Genomic DNA, 24,665 nt, shown 5'->3' on the forward strand with positions numbered 1-24,665 from the left:
CTGTTCAGCTAGCTCCCATAAAAAACAGCAAGACTCTTAAAGAGGAAGAGCTCTTATTTAAACTGAAATGTTCCATAGGGAAAGTTGCTGCCCGCAACAGCACATCGATAAAGTGATTACAGAAATCTGACCACACCTGAACGAATGTTATTAAAACCATTATTTGCTGGAACTGATTAGTGTATGAGTGAGGTGCTGGAAATAAAACACAAGAGCATTATCCAAAAATGTGCATGCTGTTCCTTAACAGCTCTTAAGCCTGCAGAGTGCCTCCCATGTTTAAAAGCTTTGAGCCTGAGATCACACAGGAGCTCTCTGCACCAACATGTATCTGGTCACACATATCTAGAACCATCTGCAGAACCACTGCTCTCATTAGGGTGACAACTTGTGCTACTGGCAGGCTGAATTCCTAGATGTCAGCCCTCACTGAAGCCCACACAAGATTTTGACCAGTAGCTATGAAAAATGCTGAAGGAAAACACTGATATCCTCAATGAAAGAATGGACTGATCTTTATTAAGAATTAATATACACAGTCTATGGGCTTCCATGCAAATGGCTGCAGTTGAACAAAGATCTTTATTTAACATTTCATCTCAGACTGATCTCAAGTAAACCACCTGTCAGCTTGGTTTTTCCCCCACCCATGTCTCTCCCTAGACACAGGATTAGATGGCAAGAAAGCCCAGTCACTGGCATAGCAGTGATTCTACAAAGACACCGGAGTGAGTGCACATAGTCAAGATGGCTTGGAATGAAGAACTTGCTGCTGCTGCTCTTGAAGAGACTTGGAATCCTCCCATGGACGGGGCCCTCTGATGTTCTTCCAGTCATCAAAGTCAGAGTTTTTCAGTTTCTATAGATAAACAAACATAAAGCTATGTTAGGGCATGAGTGCAGTGCTTTAAATATGCTTGTTTCCTATATCACAAATGTAACAGCAGCCACTGGCTGATTAACTTTCACCCAGGACCAAATGATATTCTACAGGAGAAAAAAAGTCTACAGACAGGAGAAAGAACAGAGAAATATCATATTACTTGCGATGACTGTAGCTGTAACTGCTACTCTGTATCTAGGGAAGAGCGAGCCATTGGACAGGGCAGAAAAGGTTCTCTTCTTTACCTTTTCTTTTTTTTAAACTACCCTATTTTTCAGGTCAGCCCTTTGACTGCAGGAATTTCTTGTGTCGAGGTATAAAAAGCTGCCAAAGCACAACCAAAACCTGGCTTTTGCAGAAGGAACTACTCTTGAGGGAGGTAGGGGAAGGAAGACAATGTCTGCTCATTGGTGCCCAGAGGTATTCTGCCTGTGCAGGGCAGATGGCCTCAGGGGAGTCTGAAACAGCAAGATCCCCTTCACTCCATACTACTTTCATATAAAAGAGAGGAATGCACAGCTTTCCAGAATGTGCTTCCTAATTCCAGAAGCCACAAATGGGAGATGGGGCTATAACCATGTTCCCAACCCACCTACCCATGTCCCCCTTTGGGATGAGGAATACACTGGGGTACTTGTCTATATGGGGTGCTAGTCCACACTGAGGGGTGTCCACTAGCATGTTGCACACTAATTGGCCCATGTGGACCCTGTTGGCACGCACTAAAAGCTTCTTAGTGCGCGTTAATCTAGTACTGTTTGAAATGGGAACTTTTAGTGCATGCTAGCAGAGTCCACGTGGGCCACTTAGTGCGCAACACACTAGTGCACACTAGAATTTACACCCCTCTAATACAAACTAATACACTGTGGAGACAGGCCCTGGGAGTGTTAAGTGGCCAAACAGCATAGCACTTAAACAATGTCTAGATTTCCCACACAGGTGGTCTGGGGAATAGACAGGATCTTTCTCCACCCCCCTCTAGCACCCCTGTTCAAGGGCATCCACAATAGGACTCTTCATGCATTTCTGTGACTGGGTAGAAAGAAGAAACACCCTCTTGCCCTCCGCTGCAATGTGCTGCTGCTGCAGAAGGCAAAGGGATGTTGAGATTCCATCAGGAGTATGGTTGTACTACCACACAAGACAGCATTTTGGCACAGGACGTTGCAGTTCTTGCTATAGAGAAGCTAGAGAACCTTTGCAGACTATTTTTTAAAGCCTCTCCAGTTCCTATGTCAAAGAACTACAATAGTAAAAGACAGATGCCAAGAGAGTTTCTGTATCCAGTGCATTTTAGTGCAAAGTTTAATTTCAATGCAGTTACTGAAAACAAGCTGGAAGCAAACTCCGCTGACTCTTCCTTTAGTTTAATGCACACAGATAGTGGAGAAGTAGCTGCTTATCCCAAGTCTTCTCCCTGACCATTTACTTTAGTTTGTTACTTCCCCTGCTCTCCACCCCCCATTCTCCACACTTTATCCTTGAGATAGCACATTCTGAACCAAGTCCCACAGTGGTATAAGCAGGTGCCTTTCCCACTGAAGACAATGTGAGTTCTGCTTGTTTACACCAGGCCAAAATTTGACCCACCTCTTCACAGTGCAGCTAGTTCGAAATGGAAGTCCCATTTCCCACTAGGCACAGACTCTCTATAATAAGGAGCTTCACATCTGCTAACAGCAGACCTGTGAGGGAGTTTGCAACATCATCCCAAAGGTTCACACTGATGGGACGAGGGGGCATTCCGAGTGTTACCGAAGTAGAGAAGATTGTACATTATTAATGATTAAGGCTAAGATTTTGTCATGGTTATTTTTAGTAAAAATTATGGACTGGTCACGGGCAAGAAACAAAAATTCATGGAAGCCAGGACCTGTCTGTGACTTTTGCTGCTGCAGCTCCATGGTTTCCCCCACCACTGTGGGTGGCTGGGAGCTGCGGGGTGAACATATTTCCCAAAGAGAAAACGGAACACCTCAGCGGCTTGCCCGAGGCGTCCCCCACCTGCCACATGAGGCTGCTGCCTGTTGCTGGAACGTTGAGGCCGGCCCCCTCAGGAGTGTGTCACTGGAACTTTGCCAGGGGCCTCCCATGGCTTGTCACCAGAACCCTGCCTAGGGCCCCACTGGCTGTCAGCTCCGGAGTCCTGCAGCCCCTGGGGCTGAAGCAGAGAATGTCACAGAGGTCTCTGGGAGTCATGGATTCTGTGATTTCCATGACCTCCGTGACATAAACATAGCCTTATTAATGATACATATTGTAGTGGGACCCAACCCCCTCCTCAGGATCTGGGCCTCACTGCAATAGGCACTTTACAAATACACCAGAAGACACTACTCTTGCCCTACAGAGCTTGCATTCTAATTTGCCTACTGTCAATAGGGATGACAAACAATGAGGGACTTGAAAAAGGGTCACAGAAAAATTTGACAGCTGTAACAGGACAGGACTGCTGTTATTAGTTCATGTTATGCAAAACCTTCATAACACTTTTACAACTTGAAGAAATCTCAATGAGATTAGTCAGATTTCAAAATAAATTAAGTGACATCCCACAGAAAACACTTGTGCAGGCATATACATTCGCCAGACTTTTGATATGAGGTAGCAGCAGCTGAATTTTTCATACAGTGGAGTGAGTTAGCATAAGCACTTCCTGAAAACTGTCCTTGCTACTTTATTCAAATTGTGATTAACCAGCCTTTCATTTCCATTGGAAAATATCTGAACTGACTAAGGAGGAGAGGGAGAGGGAGTTTAGGGAAGATGTCCCATCATCCCATGCGTCAGCAACCATTACTCAGATTACAAGAGACAGAGTTTAACACCTGACTCAAATGGAAGATTGCAAAGAAACTTGTGCTTTACAAAGGGAAAACATTCTGACTTTATAAAACACATATACAGTGCAGCTGCAAGTTTAGACTCTCTACCCACAATGCCTACTCTAGAAATGTTCAGAGATATTTTCAATAAACAGTTATTGAAAATGAAATATATTCAGTGAAGCTTACAGAATCTGAAGAGACTACCTAAAGGACCAACACAAGCAGAACACCTAATAGAGGACAGTCTTTAACTAAAGGTCATACTCAATTGTATCGGAAACCTTAGGAAGGCTTTGAAGGGGTCACTCTCAAGACAAAGGGTTACTTACAGCACAGGGTGTTTCAAACATGTACAGTATCTAAGAAAATGGAAACAAGAAAATATTTCGGTAGTCTTTGTTCCAAATTTAGTGGTATCAGGGTTTCTGAAAAAGACATTATGAATTACATAATGAAGGATTTAACATCCAAGGGATGGGTATAGTCAGAGTAAATAAGTAGATTAAACTATACAATTGATGAGGTCTACTAACTGAGTTTATCCTTGTTAGTTAAAATTAAGGAGTTACAAATCTAATCAATGCACAGAGAAACCATACATTTGTTTGTTCAGGTGTTACATTCATGAAGATCATTAATAGTTTGTGACATTCACAATAAAGATTTCATTTGATGCCTCACTGCAGGTCTAGGGAGAGTAGCTTCCTAAGGACACATGGCAGAATCTGCAACTATTATTAAGGCTTCCGTTTAGTCATGGAGGTCACGGAATTCAGGACTTCCAAAGACATGCGTGACTTCAGCCAGTGCAGCTGGGAGCTGCAGGGAGCTATGGGGTACCCTCACAGGTCTCGGCCACCGCAGGTGGCAGGGGGGACCTAGCGGCAGGGCAAATCTACAGCTTCTGGCCACCATGGGCAGCAAGACGGACCCCTGCTGCTCTCAGCCCCCGTGGGCAGCAGTGGGGACCCAGTGGCAGGGGGAATCCCCACCGTTCCCATGGAGCGTGGGTGGCAGAGGGCATCCACAGAGCTTCTGGCCACCACCGGTAGCAAGAGGGACCCCCGCTGCTCCCAGCAGCTGCCAGTGGCAGGCAGGATTTCCGCTGTCATGGGCAGCAAAAGGGACTCAGGCAGCTCCCAGCTGCGGGTGGGGGGGGAGGGCCTGGATCTCCCAGCCCCTCCCCTCCAAGCTGCCCAGGCTACCCATTTTCTCATGGGTATTTTTAGTAAAAGTCAGAGACAGGTCATGGGCTTCCGCGAATTTTTCATTATTGCCCGTGACCTGTCCGTGACTTTTACTAAAAATATCCGTGACAATAACTTAGCCTTAACTGTTATCAGTCTAGAAGGGACATGTATCCAATCAGTGATACTTTCAGAACAGCCAGGCTATACTATTTCCCAATTCTGATTATGTCATAAAAGTTTTAAAAAGAAAAGGGGTCCTTTTTTATTCAGGTAAAAGTAAGAAGGAACATCAGCTATGAAAATGGACCTGAAAAAAGTCCTGATTCTCTACAGCTTAGCACCTATAGTTATTTACATCTGTGCAAAGTATAGGTACAATTCTACTCAACCAGAACTCTCCACGCACTCACACACACTGATGAAAGCCTTTCATACCCAGTTTGTACAGAGGTAAATGACTGCCCCAGTGCTGGGCAATGGAGAACTTGGCCTTCAACTGTTACTGTGCTATTTTTATTTTTCTTAAATAAGCCTGACAACCCTAAAGAGTTAAGTCCTCTTTCTGTCCACTGAATAGGAACAGCACAGGCAGCGGCATTACAAGCGTCCCTCAGACTGGCATACAGCCATGCAGCAGGACCACATCTTTAGGTGAGAGGGTAGCTCAACCCCAACTTCACTCAGTCTTTGGTTTTCTGCTGAGAATGCCAATTAGTGCTAGCTGTGATGTGGACACCAGTCCACTAGGACCAGGACTGAGACCACCTAATTTCACATAAGTACCACATACAAATGGCAAACTGCTTTCAGACACTCCCAACTTGAGATCTATACAAACTGGCTGTCTAGAGGTGAAAGGCTCCCTGCTTTGCTACCAATCCCCTGCACTATTCAATCCACTAAACAGTCAATCACTGAAGGAGATGTAACCAGATCAGATTGACATTCCTTTTGCTACTTGTCTCAAATAGCCCAAAGGATACTGGAAATTAATTGTTTAAAGTTAGAGCAATGTAGTACATCAAACCTACTGCTTCACTTTCTAAATCAGCTAAAAATGCTTCTTAAAAGTCTTTGGCTGACAAGCTGAAACTAGAAGACAGCTGCAGCTCTGTGAGTAGGTGGTGTGGCTAAACAAGCATTCAGCTGCTCACTACACATTTGGCTTTTATAAGACTCCTGTTAAGCAGGTTTCAATATTAGGGATATTGGATGGTATAAGGGACAGGAAGTGGCCTAGGGAGTCATTCACTCCCAGCAGCCTGGTTCAAATCTGGTCCAGACTGATGGTGTTTGAAAATCATTACCCTGTGAGTCTGGGTATATGTTGTCCGTAGAGGGCAAGCCTCCACACCACAAAGAGCAAACTGAAGTCAATCAAAATTCATTTGGACCTGGGAGCGCTCAGCACCTCTCAAAAATCAGGCCAAGTTATTTCAAGTTGGCCACCAAAATCAGTGGTCATTTACAACTGTGACTGTAGTGTCTCTGTGCTGCACTATCTCATCTGTAAAAAAGAGACAATAAAAACTTGCCTCTCTGAGAAGGGTGTTAGGAGGGTTACTTCCTTAGGCTTGCGAGGTGCTCAGATACTTTGGTGATGAGCACCCCAGAAATGCCTATACATAACAAATCAAAAAGGGCAATTACTGCCTGTCACTATGGTAACTGGCATGTAAAATTTCAGATAAAGATGGAAAGATTACAAAGGGCAGAGCATCTTCACAGTTGAAAAGAGCAGGGAAGAGAACCACATCAAATCAGCTCGGTACGTGTCAGATCAACAAATTACTTCCGGGGCTATAGCGCGTGTAATGAAACACCCTATTGTAACGTACAGATGTAGGGAGACAGAGTTAAAATGGGTGTTTAAAATCTTCACCTTATTGCACTAATGAAGCTCTGTTTTTGCATGAAATCTTTCACAATGCAATCTCTTTGCTCTTTTCATTTTCCTTACAAAAGTCTGCTGCCACATTTGCTTAGTGATTTACAGGTTATCACTTTGCATTTAATTATTATCTGTGATTAATCCTGCTCAGACTGGAAAGCTGCATGGAGTAATTCTATTTAACCAGAGGGTGTTTCTTTGTAGTTTTATGTTATTCATGTATAACGCAAGTTGACAACGGCTGAAGAAATTGAGAGGAAAGAGAATATAAAGTCTGAAGTAGTACTTAGTGAAGGAAAGAAGGGTTGTGGGATTGGAGCACAGGATTTAGACCCGGATCCACAAAGAACTTAGGCAGTGTGGCGCTAAGCGTTACAGTATTTCTAGGTGAGGCACCTAGACAATTACTGGAACAACACTGCAATCCACAGAGCCTGAGTTAAGTGCTTATGCTCTCTATACAACGAATGAGAAGAGGTGGGTGCCTAAGAATGCGATCCACAAAAGACAGCACACTAGGCAGAGAGCCAGCTCAGATAGCCAGTGGAAGAAGCTGATGGGAGATAATTAAAGAGTGATTGGAGCAGGTGGACTGGACCCCGGGGTCACCCATCTCCCAGATGGGTGCCCTGTCCACCAGGTTAGAAAGTCATTCTTGCACTCTCCGGCTGAGCGTTACAGCATTGTGACTAATTATATGCAACACAGAACAGCTTCGCCAGGAGAGACTGAGGGAGCCCTACATAAGACTATCCTCCAGCTCAGTGGTTAGAGCACTTGCCTGTTCAAATCCTTTCTTCCTCACATTCTGGGTGAGTGCTCTAACTATTGAGCTAAAAGTTATAAGGTGGGCACCATGACCACTTCTTTCCCTGGCCTCCAATTCTGAATAGAACCCAAGCCAGTGGGCAGCCTCTCAGCGTGCTTACCAGATCGGGCCCATGAGTGCATTAGGAGCTCCTCTGCCTATTTCCCCCTGGTTCATGGACTGCAGTGGGTCTTAGATAGGAGATAGGCAACTGGGCACCGAGAAGGAAGCAGCAGTGCACATACCCAGTGGCACAAACTTATGGGAACTTTTACCCTGAACATTTAGATACTAAGTGAGTTTAGGCACCTACTGGGTTCAGTGGGACTTTTGTGGATTGTGATGGAGCCTAATACTGAGACTTAGGTGCCTAAGTCTGGGGTTTAAGCACCTAACTAACTTACATCCAAGAGATCTGGGTTCTCTTCTCAGCTCTGCTGAAGACTTGTAGTGAAATGCTGATGATACTGAGGGCAATGGGAGTTTTGCCATTAACTTCAATGGGACAGGTCTCACTCTCGGCACATGAGCTTGGGTAAGTCACTTAGGCCCAGATCCTCAAAAGTATTTAGGCTCCTAACTTCTTTTGAAATCAGTGGAAATTAAGAGTCTGAATACCTTTGACAATCTGTGCCTTATTATCTCTGTGCATCAATTTCTCCATTTTTCAAATAGAGGCAATACATCCCTCCTTCACAGGAGCGTGTAAAGCTTAGTTAACATTTGTAAATTGCTCTGAGAGCCTTGGATGGATGGGAGTATGGAGATCCAAATTACTTAATAGCCAGAGTATTTATTGCACTCAGTAATCTGTAGGGTTACATAGCCTTTCCATTTTTAAACTAACCCCACACTGTATTGGCCAGAGGTTTCACCTCCTAAACCCCAGAGGGCCCCAGAACCCACGCACACGGCAGGAGATCAGCAGAGACAGAAGGCCATTCCTGCATTGCTTCTTATGCACAGCTGGTTAAGTGTGCATTTATTGGTTCAAAGAATTCACAAGCTCCAGTAATAAAGCAGACAGAACTTGGCCATTTACTTCTACATTATCTTCTTTACTTAAACAAAAAATCTGGAAAATTAAAAGCAAAATAGTAGTATTAACACAATGTTAAGTCTGCGAGAACAAGCACTGAAAATTCAGTGAGTTCCAACCTTAACTAGGCCAGGATGCACATATTTTTTGTTCTTCTTTCCCTTGTTTATGGAAGGTTAGCATATTAAGATACGAGACCTTAGAAATGCTCAGAAAGAGACAGAAGTATTGCTCTTTGTCACTGAGATGTGCCATAAAATTTACAGCATGTGTACCAGGGCTAAGGAATTTCTTTACTTTTGACTGCTTAATCTTGCCATCTTAATATTGTATTAAAACTTTTAGAAAGTAAATCCTAGCCAGTTTTACCACTTTAAAGGGCCCCCTTCCAGCAGGGCAGACGTTTGAGAGGTGTTCTCTTTCTGCCTGGAGTCCACCTCCATGGGTACTCTCTATGCAGCTATATGCTGTGAGATCTGGGGTGGGGGTCAGCCAAAGCGTGAGGGTCTCCTGCTGTGCAGCTTCTCTGGTCTTTCCCCAACCCCCATACACTGCAGGATGAGCATGGTAGGACAATGGGGGCTAGGGACATAGTTCAATTTATGGATGGAGTAACATCTGCAGAGCACCTCAGGTCCTACTCCTGGACCTAGATGGGGAGAGGAATACAGATTGCTCCAGCACTTCCCTCTATGGACGTCCCCTGCAGGCAGCTGAATTTGGCAGGGTGGGCACCAGGGAGAAGACCTGCTCCTTTGTCTTGCTTTGACTGTAAGCTCTTTGAGGCAGGGATCATCTTTTCATTGTGTGTGTACAATGCCTAGCACAACGGGTCCCAATCCCTGATCTGTAGGCACTGATGCAATACAAATAATTAACTAAAAAACACTCTTTCAAATGTATATACTAAAAACAGAAGTTGTACTACAAGGGAGGAAGGAGAAAGGGAAACATTTCATATTTGAATAATACCAGGAGGTTTAACCTCTGAAAATTTTTGTAATATAAATGATTCCAGGAGCTTCTGACAAGTGGAAGAGAAGGGCTGAGATGCATGTCAAGGAGTGAGCCAAGGAGCCACCACAGCAAGAGGTGATTATCGGCCAAACTAATACATGATGGTGACATCCCTAAAAACTGTCATGTGAGAATACAGATTCCCATAAGAAAGGCTCAAGGAGCAGATCTCAAGTATAGGTAGGGCCTTTCATTTTCAGTTTTTATTTTAATTTTTCCCAAAATTTATCAATGTTCATTACCACAACAACAAAAGCAGGTGAAAAATCAGTACCAAAACCTATTAATTTTTTTGGGTAAATATCAGGGTTTATTTTGATGGACGGAAAGACGGGGAAAAAAGTATTCAGTAGATTAATGTTTTGAATTCCATTCGCTCAGTGTGGTTTGCTGCAGAACTAAAACAGAACTCAAAACACAATGCCCCCACTGAGTTTATGAAAACAATACATCTCTAATCCCTGAATAAAAAACTTTTCATTTCAATAAACAGGTTACTGTTATAGACTTAGAACTATTAGCCTATAAATATTTACATTTTATAATTGGGCCACACCATTTGCAGCACATACACTCAACTTCATCCTTGTCTCCTGTTTGTTTTATAAAAACTTTCAAATACTTCTGGTATTCTGAAATGTACTCTGATACAGATTTTTGTTTTCTTCTCATTTTAGTGTGTCAAATCTCTAAACCGTTATCAGATAACAGCTTGAAATGTGTACATGGTGGGCATGAGATTCATTAGTATATTCAGATGTGCACACACTTCAGACTTTGCGTGTGTACGTGCCTGCTTGTTTATTGTGTGTATCTTCTAGACCAGGGGTTGGCAACCTTTCAGAAGCGGTGTGCCGAGTCTTCATTTATTCAGTCTGATTTAAGGTTTTGTGTACCAGTAACACATTTTAATGTTTTTAGAAGATCTCTTTCTATAAGTCTATAATATATAACTAAACTACTGTTGTATGTAAAGTAAATAAGATTTTAAATGTTTAAGAAGCTTCATTTAAAATTAAACTAAAATGCAGAGTCCCCTCAGACCAGTGGCCAGCACCCAGGCAGTGTGAGTGCCAATGAAAATCAGCCTGCGTGCCATCTTAGGCATGCATACCATAAGTTGCCTACCCCTGTTCTAAACTAATACATAGCCTTACTTCAACAGGCAGCTTTTTGCATATAAACACAGACTAATTATTATCATAATATATCTACCTCATGCAATGTATTGTATTTTCCTCATAAAACAAGTTATTTTTTATATATTTGAATAATACAAAAGTAGGGTGAAAATCAGAAAAAAATGAATACTACTTCTTTGTAAAATCCCAGAATTTTTTTGGTAAAAATTGGTTTAAATGGAAAACAAAGGGGCTTAAATATAGCCTACATCTAGGCCATTAAGAGCTTTAAAAAGAAAAAAAATTAAAAAAACCCACATAGCAGATATAACTTTACAAATATCGAGGGGTGGATTTGTTTAACTGCATTTTCTGTTTCTCAGTTGTTACTGTTTATAGACCAGCTGTCGGTTTAGGCAGTGCTCACACTGGAGTCTTTTTAGTTAGATCTCTGTCTCTTATCTACATTCTCCTGCAGATTTTCCACTCATCTCTTCCAGGAGCTTGCTAGACAATTTATAGTCCCAAAACAGAAAGGTTTTGTCTCTGTTAGTAATTCTGATTTTGGCCGGATGCAACACAGCAGCTTCAATTCCTTCAGCTATCAATTATTTCTTCAGTGACACCAATGCCCAGACTTTGCTTTGTGTTTCTAAGCAAATGCCTGGGAAAAAAATATAAAATAAATTTGAATCATTTCATGCCACCTCTTGTTTCTTCATTTTGGCTAAAATACTGTTTTTTATTTGATAAGGCTGGTAACACTGCTCCCTTTCCCCCATGACGTCCTTTTTGCAGGCAGATTTCTGGGTGGCACCCTCAAGCTGTGCAGGATGTTGAATAAGTAAATAAGTAAATAAATAAATAAATAATGCTTGCAAATAAATTGTACCTTTCTGGAATTATAACTGAAATGTGTGTGAACCAGGTATGTCACAGTGAATTGTTAATCAGGTCTATCCTAAACAAAGGAATTTGCATTTACCTCAATTTACATACAAGCAGTAAACAGACTGTGACCATTTGTGCCTTGGAGGGGCCAGTGAGATTCCTCAATCAGGGTTAAGTGCAAAGAACAGAACAGACAATCCCCCAAACTGGTGGTTATTCTAATAATGAGATTCACCAAGACAGCAACAAAACAGCTTCTACAATACCTTACTGGTTACCCAGAAGCCAAAACCAGAGCTTCCTTAAAGCTTCCCAGGCTTCTACCCAGACAGCCAAATCAAATACGATGAGGATTACTGAAAATCTTGTTTATCAGATATAAAGTTCTACCAATCCCAAGGGATCAGACACATTACTCACCAGATCAATGAATATTTCAGATCTTGTCCTAGAACATGCTTACAGACAATGCTTATTATCTACACTAAGATGTATAAAAAAAAGAAACGCAAGAAAGAGTATCGGTTATAACAGATATGAATAAAGTTCTTAGGTCAGTTTCACTGTAGAGGTTGCAAGCTGCCGAGTTGCAAAAAGTTATTGCTAGAATCACTTCATCAGGTTATAGTCCAAATAGGTAGTCCATATATAGAGTTTGTTCAAATTCTTCCATGAGAATTAGTTGGATAATCCAGATTGGAGCTGGAGACCGCAGTCTTGTGACTCAAGCTTCCCCTGACCAAGCTTAAGCAGATCTGAGATAACAGGACCAGGGCCCTAGAGTTCTTTTATAGATCTCTGGCAGGCTATCGATGCCTCTTCATAGTAGGTGTTCCTTGGGTGAAGCTTTATGGCTTTTAAATAAAATATCCTATTTCCTATGTATACACAGGTAATTAGTTGCATTCATCAGCATAAGGTAATTATCCATTAATCGGTTCACAGACAGTTTACTACAAACTTCAAACAGAAATAAAGACAATGATATTATTACACCCAAGTTTCAAGTAAATGTTAATGTTCCCTTTTATCTCTGACTATATAGACTATAGTAACAGACAGGAACCATCTGGTTACACTGTTAACCTCTAACAAGATATAGGTAAACAGATAAATACAATCACTCTCTTACTCTATTTCTCTAACAATACAAGTCTACATTTCAAAGCTTTAGTCTATCTAGCTTGGCTTTGTTAGCTGTTTATAAGGAATGGCCCTAATTGTCATTTATATACTTTTCTAATATTTCTTTAAAGGTTGAATTTGGGTCATAGTTGCTTAACCCTTTGTGGCTCAATGTCACACAGACCCACCAAGCTAACAAGGGTTGGAGACAAACCTCACACTAACAAGCGGGAGAGAAGACACATGGTGTCTATATCCAGCCGAAGAGAACCTTAGTCTGGGTTTCACTTTTCAGAAGAATCCATTTCAAAGGTTTACTGGGCTGAACTTCAAGTGATAAGCAACTGAATCAATGGATTGTATACAACATTATTGTATCATAAAAGCATACAGAATGAGGTCTTTTCTAAAAGCTGACGACACAATGGCAATATCATTGTGAAACATATGTATTAGCATTATAGGAGAAATTATGAATACTCATTGATATTATATTTTAAAGTGTGCGGCCAAGGGAAGTTCCAGCCCAGACAGGGAGTGGGGGCAGACATTTACTTGTCTCCTGTGTAAATTAAGCATAATAGAATCAAAACAACAGAAGCCCTATTTGCATAGAAATCAGAAGGGGGAAGGGAAGAATAGGATGAAGTCAGCTTCTTAGTGGATACAGCAAGCTGAGCACACAGAAGGGCTTCCTGTCTCTTGAACCAAGGCCATTGAACTTTGGGAGATATAAGCAAGGGCAAAAAGTCATTTTTGGTATCCATTGCTAGACAGACACAAGGGAACAGAGCTCTTGCAAGCTGAGAAAGATGGGTCCTTCAAACAAGGGGGGGTTGAAGTTTCTGAAACTGAATAGAGGTGAGAAGCCTGTTTAAGCAAAGATCTTTCACCTAAGATGACAAGGGAAGCCAGCGCCTTGTACCTTTTTGGAAGGTCCTGACTGAAGGAAAGTTAGCCATGGCTGGGAAGAAGCATGACTGGTGATGGAAACCATCTTGAACAAAAGCTGTATCTTGCTAGATTAATTTTTAGACTCTTATATGCATGTTTTCACTTTTATTTGCTTGTAACGCTTTCTAACCTTATTCTTTTTACTTAGCATCACTTAAGCTATGTCCTATTGTTAATAAATGTTTTATTTTACTATAAACCAACTTACTGTGGTGTTTAAAGAGAAGGATGTATTAACCCCAGTTGAGTCAATAAGCTATGATGTGTGTTGTGTCTTTAGAGGAAGAAGTGAACCATATTATTTCTCTGAATTGTCCAGGGCTGGACACTGCAGAGCACATGGTTTTCGGAAAATTCAAGACAGGGAGCTTGCTGGGGTCACCCTGCAAGTAGTAACCAAAGCTGGTGGAAGCCAGAGTGGGGCTGTAGATGGGCTGCTGGGGTGAGAACTGCTGAACCAGGGCTGTCTAGTGCACACACACACACAGTGTGACCTGCTTGCCGGTAGGCTGGTTGGGAGCAGCCCAGGTTGGAGCTGTAACAGCAAAGCATTGCAAGGCACCCAAGGTTCTACGGTAGGCATGACAACGCCCGGCACTGGTCTGGATTTCATCCCAGAAGGTGATGGCATATGAACTAGGAAAAGTTTGGCAAGATGTCACTTAGTGCAGACAGGCTTCAGGACAGAAACCAAACAGTCTCTGGACCATTCTAATCTCACTGTGGAACATTTTTACATTATTGTAAATATGACACTCTTGGTCCCTGCCAAATCTGGACAAATTAGATCCAATCGTGCTCTAAAACAGTTATCATGCACTGTTTAATTGTGCGGTTCTATGGATCTTGCATTGCGGGGTAAACATTATTCATCCCCATATTAATTATTACGACTACCACTACTACTGCTTTTCTTTTGTTACAGAAGGGTAATATGAGGCAGACAGAAGTTAAGTAATTTGCACAAGATCACAAAGCAAGAGGGTGACAGAGGTGATAATGGATTTTGGCCCATATTTCTGAAGATATTTAAGCGTTACTGTGCTCAGTATTGTAACACCTAACTGATCTAGGAGCAAAAGTCTCATTTTCAAAAGGTGCAGAGGAGCAGATGGTTCGGCTAGAGACATCCCTTAGGGAAGGATCTACTAATGGAGACTCTCTATGTCCTAGTAAGGAGGAGAGTACGGAAGATGATAAAATACAGGTAGGATCAGATGAGAAACAATCAAATGAAAAAAAAGTCTCATTCAATTACATCATGTAATGGGAGACAGCTAAAAAGTGACACGTTTTTAAAGTGCTTATATATCAATGCTAGAAGTCTAAATAATAAGATGGGTGAACTAGAGTGCCTCACATTAAATAAGGATATTAATATAACAGGCATCCCAGCAATTTGGTGGAATGAGGATAATCAATTGGACACAGTAATACAGGATACAAAATATATCAGAAGGACAGAACAGGTCATGCTGGTGGGGGAGTGGCACTATATGTGAAAGAAAGTGTAGAATCAAATGAAGCAAAAATCTTAAATGAACTAAACTGTACCATAGAATCTCAATGGATAGTAATTCCATGCTCGAATAATAAGAATATAGCAGTAGGAATATCTTACCAGCTAGATGACCAGGATGCCGACAGTGACTGTGAAATGCTCAGGAGATTAGAGAGGCTATGAAAATAAAAAGCTTAATAATAATGGGGGATTCCAACTATCCCCATATTGATTGGGTACACGTCACCTCAGGACGGGATGCAGAGATAAAGTTTCTTGACACTTTAAATGGCTGCTTCTTGGAGCAGCTAGTCCTGGAGCCCACAAGAGGAGACAATTCTTGATTTAGTCCTAAGTGGAGCATAGGATCATATACAAGAGGTGAATATAGCTGGACCGTTTGGTAACAGTGACCATAATATAATTAACTTAAACATCCTTGTGGTGGGAAAAACACCCTAGTGGTTGAACATTGTAGCATTTAATTTCAGTATTAAGTTCTTTCTAGCGTGCCCTGTTCTTAATACACTGAGTTGCTCTCTCCACTAGTTGAAGTTCTGGGTGGCGTACCCTGGCCTAACGGAAACAAAGGCTTGGATAAGCCAACATTTTCAACAGAGAGAAAATGTCCTGTTGGGAGACTAAGAACCTTCCTCCCTGTACTAAAGCTCTATTGCCAGAATTTATTTTAGGAGCCTGTACCATAATTGCTGCCCAGCTTCACCTTCCTGTAATACTTTGACCTTTCCCCGTGACCCACATCTTGAACCACAGGTTTATGAGATTTTTGGAAGGGGAAGAAGGGAGATAACTTATGTATATTTATATTGTACATTCACTCAACAAATACAGTACTTAAATACAAAAACTGCCCTAACTATAATCCACTTGCTGTCACACCTACTGCTAGTCTTGGTATGTGAAAGACTAATAATTAAGGCTATGTTTTAGTCATGGGTATTTTTAGTAAAAGTCATGGACAGGTCGCAGGCCATAAAAAAAATTCATGGGCCAGTGACCTGTCCATGACTTTTACTAAAAATACCCACCATGACTAAAATTTGGGCGTGTGTGTGTGCGTGCACTTGGGGGTGAGGGCGGTCCAGGACCCCCATAGGTGCAGGGGCCAGGCCCAAATTCAATAACAGATGTAAATAGCACAAACCAGCTCAGCAGAGATAATACATATAATTATTTCCTTTCACTCACAAGGCATCTTGTGTAGGAAGCAGCCTTCCCAAACCACATCCCCAAACCTCTTGCTCTGTTGTTTGAAGACTGAGATGCCATTTAATAACTTTGCAATATTTGCCAGCAATCTCACATGATAAGTAAACAGTTATACATTCTTCACCCAGGGAGGAATGTTGCCCCCTCCTCCATGGATGCCTGAGTCACTCCATGCAGTGGAACTGATACAGTTCTATCGTACAAAGTATGAGGCATGATTTGGGTGGGCCACTGGACAGGGGATGTGAACCCACCGCATGTGGTGGAGTTCAGTCATATTTCCTCATGCAGACTTCTTAACTAATCTAACGAACTATGCAAGGTGGAAGTGGATCAGTATCTGGTTTCATATATCATAGAGTTTAACGCCAGAAAGTACCATTAATCACCTCATCGGACTTTCTGTATATCACAGGCTATTAAGTTTCACCCAGTTATCTCTGTACTGGGCCCAATAAAGCATGCCTTCCAGAAGGGCATCCAGTCTTGATCTGAGGACATCAGGAGATGGAAAATCCACTATTCCCTTTGGATGTTTGTTCCTGTGGTTGATTACTCTCACTGTTAAAAATTTATGCCTAGTTTCTAATTTAAATTTGGTTGGCTTCAGCTTCCAGCTACTGGTTCTTGATATGCCTTTCTCTGCTAGACTGAAGAGCCCTTTAGTACCTGGTTTGTTATCCTGGATATCTTTGCTAAATTCCAGTGCAGGTAATTACATTTTGTCTTGAAAAATTCTTACTGCAACTATGTATTTGCAGTCAGTTAGTTAAAAGGAAAACTGTCAACTTGAAATCTAGTCAGTTAAAGAAAAGAGAGAGAGAGGGGATGCTAAAAGTAGTTTCAGGTTCTTCACATGCTCCTGAATCCCTCTTCCTGCCATTTTTTGGGGGGGGTTACAATCATATTTTCCAATTTAAAAATATTTTTACTCTTCTCTTCTGCTGTTGGAAAGACTCACATCAATAATAAGGGAAACTAAGTAAGGCCCCAGTCCTGCAAAATTTATGTATGTGCTTAATTTTAGGCTTTGACTTCAACGGGAGTACTCCTGTAAGTTAAGTTAAGCACAGGCTTTAAGTTAAGTGCTATGCTGGATCCAGGCCTCAATGCAGGGACATTGAAAGTGATTGCCCACAAAGTACAAAATTGGGGGGGAGGGGGATTCCCTCTAATCTCTTTCAGCTATAGTAATCCTCAAGGTAACATATAATTTAGTAAATAAACAATTTCAAATAGAATTGTGATTAAAAGTTGACTGTGACCCTTTACATTTGCAAACCACTTCAGATCCTGGAGGATAAAAGATACTGTAGAAAAAAAATTATGACTAGAAAGAATTTTTTTGGGGGTGTTCAAAATAAATTGATAGGGAACAACGTGCCAATCCGGAAAATAATTCCCCTCCTTGCTTTAATTTTTTAAGTGCCACTTTAGCACTTTAAAAAAAAATACTCTAGACCTCTGTTTTAGCACAAGTTATATAATACTTTGCATTTTTTATAGTTTAACAAGGCTCAGGCATGGAACTACATTCACATTAGTACCAATTTCAGCTACGGAAAGGGCAATGATTTATTAGGCAAATGGGAGCAGCAAGGACTAGCTGGCTGCGTGAGAACACAAGTGTGTGTGAGGAATGCATGAGCAAAAGGGAACATGTGTAAAGGTAGTTTGCTCCTTTGGCACATCCCAAAGCATAAGATGGATGGAACCAATGACAGACCCAAGAGATTAACACTTCAGTATAGATTACACACACAAATGGTCGCCTCTACTGCTGTCCTTGAAATAACATCAGTACCAACTGTGCTCCCATGTGCGATAAACAGAACTTCGCACAACTACTAAGCTATAGTGAAAAAAATGTCTTAACATAAAACTTGTCACTTTAAATCATGACTTGATGATATCTTAATTCACAAAATTCATATTGAGTCAGGATATAATGTTATAGTACATTTGAAATATCTTTGCCCTGTGAGCCAGGACTCAAAAGGTGGTAGGTAAGCTTTAAGCAGTAATCTCAGCATACCAAAAGAATTCAACACATATATTCCGATAAGAAGAAGAAGAAGAAACAGAAGTCAATGGAAGGTTTTATACATCAGACAGCCAAATTTCAAAAAGGACAGTTGTCTTCAACCGGAGCTGTGTAAAATAATGCTGTTAGTATAGCAAGATTGTAAAATAATGCCCTTCTCCTCTGAGTATTACATAATAATTATGCAACCTTCTTAGGGCCCTTAGCATTTTACTATTACTGTCCTTAATAAGAGGCACTATTATAACCCTCCAAGTAGTTCTATTTATAAAATTCCAAGATGTTCTTAAGCAGCCATATTTTGGGTAGCCTAAGGAACAGTGCAGAAAAAAGGCAGACTATAGGGTCCACAGAGGAGACAGTTTACTGTACTCAAGGAGAGAGATGACAAAGGACTTGTCCAGGAATTTTTTTCAGTAGGAATGGAAAGGAAACAATGAATTAAATAGTCAAACACTCTGATACAGCCCAATCCTGCAAGGTGATATACAACCTTGCTGAGGCACAGAGCTCCTTTAACTTGCACTGTAGTGAGAATTTAGGATGCTCAGCACTTAGCAGGTTTGGGCCCATAATAAAGTTTTTATAATTACATAATTTTATATATTTGTATTTTGACATTAGAGATGGGCCCCGAACTGATCTGAATCCACCTTAATTATGAGGAATTTCAAATCCTGATGCAATCCAAACAACATATATTGGTCCTCTCTCTATAATCAACCACACTGGAATGCAAGATCTGAATGCTGTGTTGTTTGGCTCTAGATCTGAACTCTGTGGCATGGGGCTCATCTGCAGTTTAGATTAAAAAACAAAAATTAAGAATGTTTCAGTCACTTCTGCTAACAGGAATGAGCCTCACAAGAATTTTCAGAACATGTCTTTAAGATTTTGTTATGCCATCTTCATTTTATGAACACTGACGTCCCCCACAAGAGTCAGTGCAATTATGGCCGTTTAAATACTGTCCTTCAACCATGTACTTAATTGTGGTTGGGAGAAAGTGCGGCTTATCCAATCACATGTACAGTTCCATTCTGAGCTTAGGAGTTATGTATCATGTTTAAAGGACAGAGACTGTTCTTTCAATTGCACTGTGGTTCTTTCACATTAATAAATCAAACCAGAGTTAGAATGCATATAAGGGAGCGCACAAGACTAAAGGCTCCCAAAGGGCAAACAGAACTGTCATTAGTGGATTGTAAATTATGAATTTCAGGCTGGGATTTTCCATTCATACTCAGTATGAAGGTTTCTGCCCCCTCAACACTACAAAACAAAGTTATTGTAAAAAGTGCAACGCTCTAAATTTGCTGCCAGTCATCTTAATTTAATAACAACTTTTCCATACTAGAGAAGGAAAAATCTGTGTGCTTATGTTAGAAAAACAAAGAGAGTACATATTATTAATCTGATATAGATAATTCATGATGGATGGAATAGTGTGATAGAATGGTTTTATTAGCAAGTCCAGTTACTATTAAGGATGTAAATATCGGTTAAAAAAGTTAACTGGTTAAATGACTAAAATTATATCGTTTAACTGGTTATCATAGCTTTCCTACTCATATCTGAACCTTAGAATTCAGAAAATAAGATGCTAGCATGAAACCTCCAAGCTTAATTACCAGCTTAGATCTGATAGCGCTGCCACCAGCCAGATTCCAGTGTCTGGTGCACTCTGGTCTCCCCAAAACCTTCCCCGGGGCACCCCAAGACTCAGATGCCCTGAGTCTACAACAAAGGGAAATAAGCCCCTCCCCTTGTCTCCTCTTTATTTCCTCCCAGGCTTCCCCTCCCTGGATGGCCCTTGACGATCACCCTATTTCAATTCCTTGAATTGCAAAACAGAGAGATCAAGTTTCTTCCACCCTCAGTCAGAGTCCCTGCAAAGGTAAGCTTTGCAACTCTGACACAAGAGATTTCCCCTTCCCCCCTGTTTCCTTCTTCCCCACCAATTCCCTGGTGAGTTCTAACTAGGAAAAAATCCAACAGGTCTTAAAAAGAAAGCAAAAGACATAAAAATGATCTCTGTATCAAGGTTGACAATATACAGGGTCAACTGCTTAAAAGAAAAATGAATAAACAGCCTTATCCAAAAAGATATACAATTTAAAACTGTAAAGAGCTGCCCTGGCTCCCTGCCGCACCTGAGGGGGATGAGCCATAGCACCCGCCTCAGTGGGCGGAGCCACTGCCGCCTGTCCCCACCCCCCGGAAGTCAAGGGGCGGGACAGGAAGTATAAAAGGCTGGCCCCAGAGCTCAGTTGGAAGCCGGCCGCCGAAGAGGACAGACGCTGAGGCCCGAGCTCCCGCTGGGCCCAGCAGCCTGCCCCGAGCGCATTACCCGGAGGAGCGCTGGCCAGACCTGCCTCGGGCCCAGTACCCGGAGGAGCGCTGGCTGGACCTGCCTCGGGCCCGGTACCCGGAGGACCCCGAGCCGAATCTGCCGTGGGCCCACTATCCGGAGGAACCCTAGCCTAACCTGCCCTGCGCTCGCCATCCCGAGGAGCTGCGTGAGTATCCTGCCTCCCAGTATCCAGAAGGACCCATGGTCTGGGACCCACCGAACTACGCCAGTGGAGAACAGGTACTGGGAGAGGGGGAAACTGGAAGTAGCCCGGGGGGAGCCGACCCCAGTCTGGCTTCAGGGGACTGTGAACCCACGTCAGTGTGTTGCGGCCTGGATTCCCCACTGACTGCGGCGAACTCATGCCGCTGCTAGGGCCCTGGGCTAGGACACAGTGGAGAGGGAGGGCCTGTGTCCCCCCTGCCACCTGTCCAAGGGTGGCAGATTTCCCTCTCTCTCTCTGGCCTGAGAAGGCATTCTCATAGACCGTGTCTGCTCAACCCCTGACACTAGGAGCTGAACCTGAACTGTTTGCTGTTCGCCCTGCCTACAGGCCGGGCTTAGACGCTGTGCTCCAGGCTTGCCCCTGTTATTGGACTCTCTCGTCCCGCCACCCTGTCAAGGCGGTCCGAGGTCGCAGACTGCTGTAAGTGTAAAGAGCTGCCCTGGCTCCCTGCCGCACCTGACTGGGACGTACCCCAGCACGACTGGCTTACAAAAACATTCCAGCATACATTCCAACATACATTTACACATGTAAATACAAAAACAATATAAAAACCTATTGTCTTCTACCTTTTGTACTTACACTTGGAAACAGAAGATTAGAAAAGCTGAAGGTAGAGAGAGATCCTCTCTCAGAGCCGAGAGAGCACTAGAGCCGAGACACAGACAAAAGACACACCTCAAAAATTCCCTCCCTGAGCTTTGAAAAATCCGGTTTCCTGATTGGTCCTCTGGTCAGGTGTTTGGTTCCCTTTGTTAACCCTTTACAGGTAAAAGAAACATTAACCCTTAGCTATCTGTTTATGACACCGGTTAACCAAGGTAGCTCTGGCATGGCAAGGGCTGGGCCCGCTCCGGATGGCAGGCTTGGTGCGGCTGTGTCTCACTGGCCAGCCTGGTGCAGCTGAGTCCCACCGGCCATCCTGGTGTGGCCGGGGCTGAGGTCCCACTGGCCGGCCCAGGATGGCCGGGGCTGAGGTCCCTCTGGCCAGCCGACCAGATACAGCCGGGGCGTGGGTGCCTGCCGCCTGCGTGGGGCCACCGGCTTCAACAGTTAAGGTTGGTTAACCGGTAAGTCTAATAATTACCGGTTAACCTTTTACATCCCTAGTTTCTATCATTTGAATATTTAAGTAGGGTACAATCAAGTACATGACACCCATGTGTCAGGAATTTCACCTGCAAATAACTGTAGGTAGAAAACTGTACCCCAAATTATTTGTGCCCTTTTATCCCTCTCCTCCCACTCAATAACAAAACAAACCAAGTGCAGAAACAACAAGCAGATAATTTGTTCCATTTAATTTTATAAAACTCTACAATTACCAAAAAAAAACCCTTTTCTATATATCAGTGTCATAATTTTAAGGTCTAATATCTTGGAAGGGACTGAGCCTGAAACAAACATCTTTTATCTCTGGAAAGGGATAACAGCTTTCCTCAGGGATAACAAACCCATTTCCAGCCTTGAAGACGTATGAGATACTGGACATTAAACCTGTAGCTAGCTCAGGCCTCCATTTTAGAGCAGTGTAACTGTGGGAAGGAATACATTTGGGGGAAAGGAGGAAATATTTCTCCATGATGTATATATTTTTTGATGGACAAAAGAGGAATGACAGCTGTGTGAAAACTGCACACGTTTGAATATAAGTAGTAGTTATGGAGGCAGATAGATTAGTGGGTAGTGTGAGCTAGGCGGTCACATGGTGCTGCAATTTCTCACAAGGATCTCATCAGATCATATGTAGCATAAATGCTGACATGCACATATTCTATTCAAGTCCAGCGTAAGCTTTACTTTTATAGACTAGGCTAGCCACAGAAACCGTTAGCTTCATTTTAGTGCTGTACTTGGTAACTGGACATCAAAGCAGGGCTGTGTTTAGAAAGAAGCATTGCATGTTCAAAATCTTTTACCAAAAACCCCTAGTTTTACTGGACAGTAGTGAATTAAAGGCAAAGTTTGTTTAATTTTAATTATGGGCAGGCACACCTGACCAACAGCTAGGGTAGGCAAGACAAGGGTACAAGCCCTGAGCAAAAAGCCTCCAGTACCTCATATTCAGATTCCAATGATATCTTATTCTTTCTGATTCTTTCTTCCAAAGCTGGATCCATCTGTAAGGCAAACGGAAAAGACATCCAAAATATTTTATAAATAAACATACCCAAATTTTAAAAGAGAAAAAAACATATTTCTCAATCTTCTTTTAAAAAGAAACTAAATGCATTGCCCAGATACCACGGTGACAGGTGCAATATATGAACCCGAATACAACAAAGGTCAGCAGATTCTAGCTCGGTCAGACTAGCAGGGAGGAAAAATCTGCCCTCCCCCTCTCCTTCGTTGCTCTCCAAGTACAATAAAGTAACCTTTGCGTTACTTAATTTTCTATTACCTGAATTTTATTTTACTCTGCCCATAAATTTTCAATGTACCACTGTTTATATTGCAATGCATAGCAGTGGCTTTTCACCGCTGGATGCTAAGAGTATTGGTACTCAGGAAGCAGTTTAAGTTTTGATACTGGAGAGGTAAATTCCTCATTTCCCACTCCAGCAACACCGTATTAGCTGTCCCATTGCCAACCCCCCCATTCCAATATCTTCTCTTGTGTCAAACAAATGTGGAAATGATAATAATAGTCAATACACATTAGACTGATGCTTTTGCTCAAATGAATAGCACAGGTCCATGGAAATGTCCTAAAATGATTTGAGTTCTTTCAGAACTAACCCAGAGAGGTGTAATTGGCAACTATTCCTCTGCCCTGAAAGTGCTCTCTTGCCTTGCTGCAAGGCTCTCTCTGTCCTTTCCCCAATATTATTCAATATCTATATGAAGACACTGGGGGAGCTGGTTACACCCTGAAAAATGTCAGCAATATACAGATAATATCCCACTGTATGTCTCCTCACCCCACTGATATACAGATAATACCCCACTGTATGTCCAAATGTAAACAGGACCAACTCAGTGCATTCCTAATGCTTATGTAAGGGGACTGTTACCCCTTACTAACATTCAGTGGGGGTGTTTTGGTTGCTAGCTCCCAGCACTAAAAGGGGATGGATCGATGGCAAATCAGGACCCTGAGACTGACAGTCCCCAGGAACAATGGCAGAGAGGCCAATGCTCCAGGTCAACCTGATTGACAGGGCGGGTAAGCTAATCAAAGAGACGGAAGATCAGGGTGGGTCCCGTCCTCTGTGTGAGCTGAAATTGCTTGGGTCAGACAGAGTGGGGCCAAGCTAAGGAGAGAGCAGGGGCCCAAAGCTAAGCTGCTAGGAGCAGAGCTGCAGCCCAAAAAGCCAGAGCACAGCCCAGAGAGAGCAGACCTGCCCTGGGAGGGGAGCTGCAGCAACCAGAGCCAGAGAGGCCAGACAAGCAGCCCAGGAAGCAGGTGAGAGCTGAAAGAGTGTCACAGAAGCAGCCTGCAGAGCAGACCTGCCCTGGGAGGGGAGCTGCAGCAGAGCCAGAGCAGGGGGCAGACAAGCAGCCCAGGAGCAGTGAGAGCTGAAGAGAGAGTCACAGAAGCAGCCTGCAGAGCAGACCTGC

The 24,665-nt window shown here is 42.6% G+C and overlaps 1 protein-coding gene across 2 annotated transcripts in view; it reads right to left on the minus strand.

Moving 5' to 3' along the window:
* Window positions 1-497: 497 nt before the first annotated feature.
* COX16 (cytochrome c oxidase assembly factor COX16) overlaps window positions 498-24,665 on the minus strand; it is a 74,257-nt gene continuing 50,089 nt past the window's right edge. The window contains exons 3-4 of one of the 2 annotated variants that reach the window (XM_032780492.2): window positions 23,162-23,224; window positions 498-859 (exon numbers count right to left, since the gene is read on the minus strand). In XM_032780492.2, the coding sequence (XP_032636383.1) occupies window positions 743-859; window positions 23,162-23,224 (180 nt within the window). In that variant the 3' untranslated portion in view covers window positions 498-742. Of the gene's footprint in view, window positions 860-20,076; window positions 20,647-21,612; window positions 23,225-24,665 lie in introns of those variants that run through there. The other variant, XR_012655783.1, reaches the window with a different exon arrangement.

The sequence above is a fragment of the Chelonoidis abingdonii genome, chromosome 4 (genome assembly GCF_003597395.2).
Source record: "Chelonoidis abingdonii isolate Lonesome George chromosome 4, CheloAbing_2.0, whole genome shotgun sequence".
Classification (NCBI taxonomy): domain Eukaryota; kingdom Metazoa; phylum Chordata; order Testudines; family Testudinidae; genus Chelonoidis; species Chelonoidis abingdonii.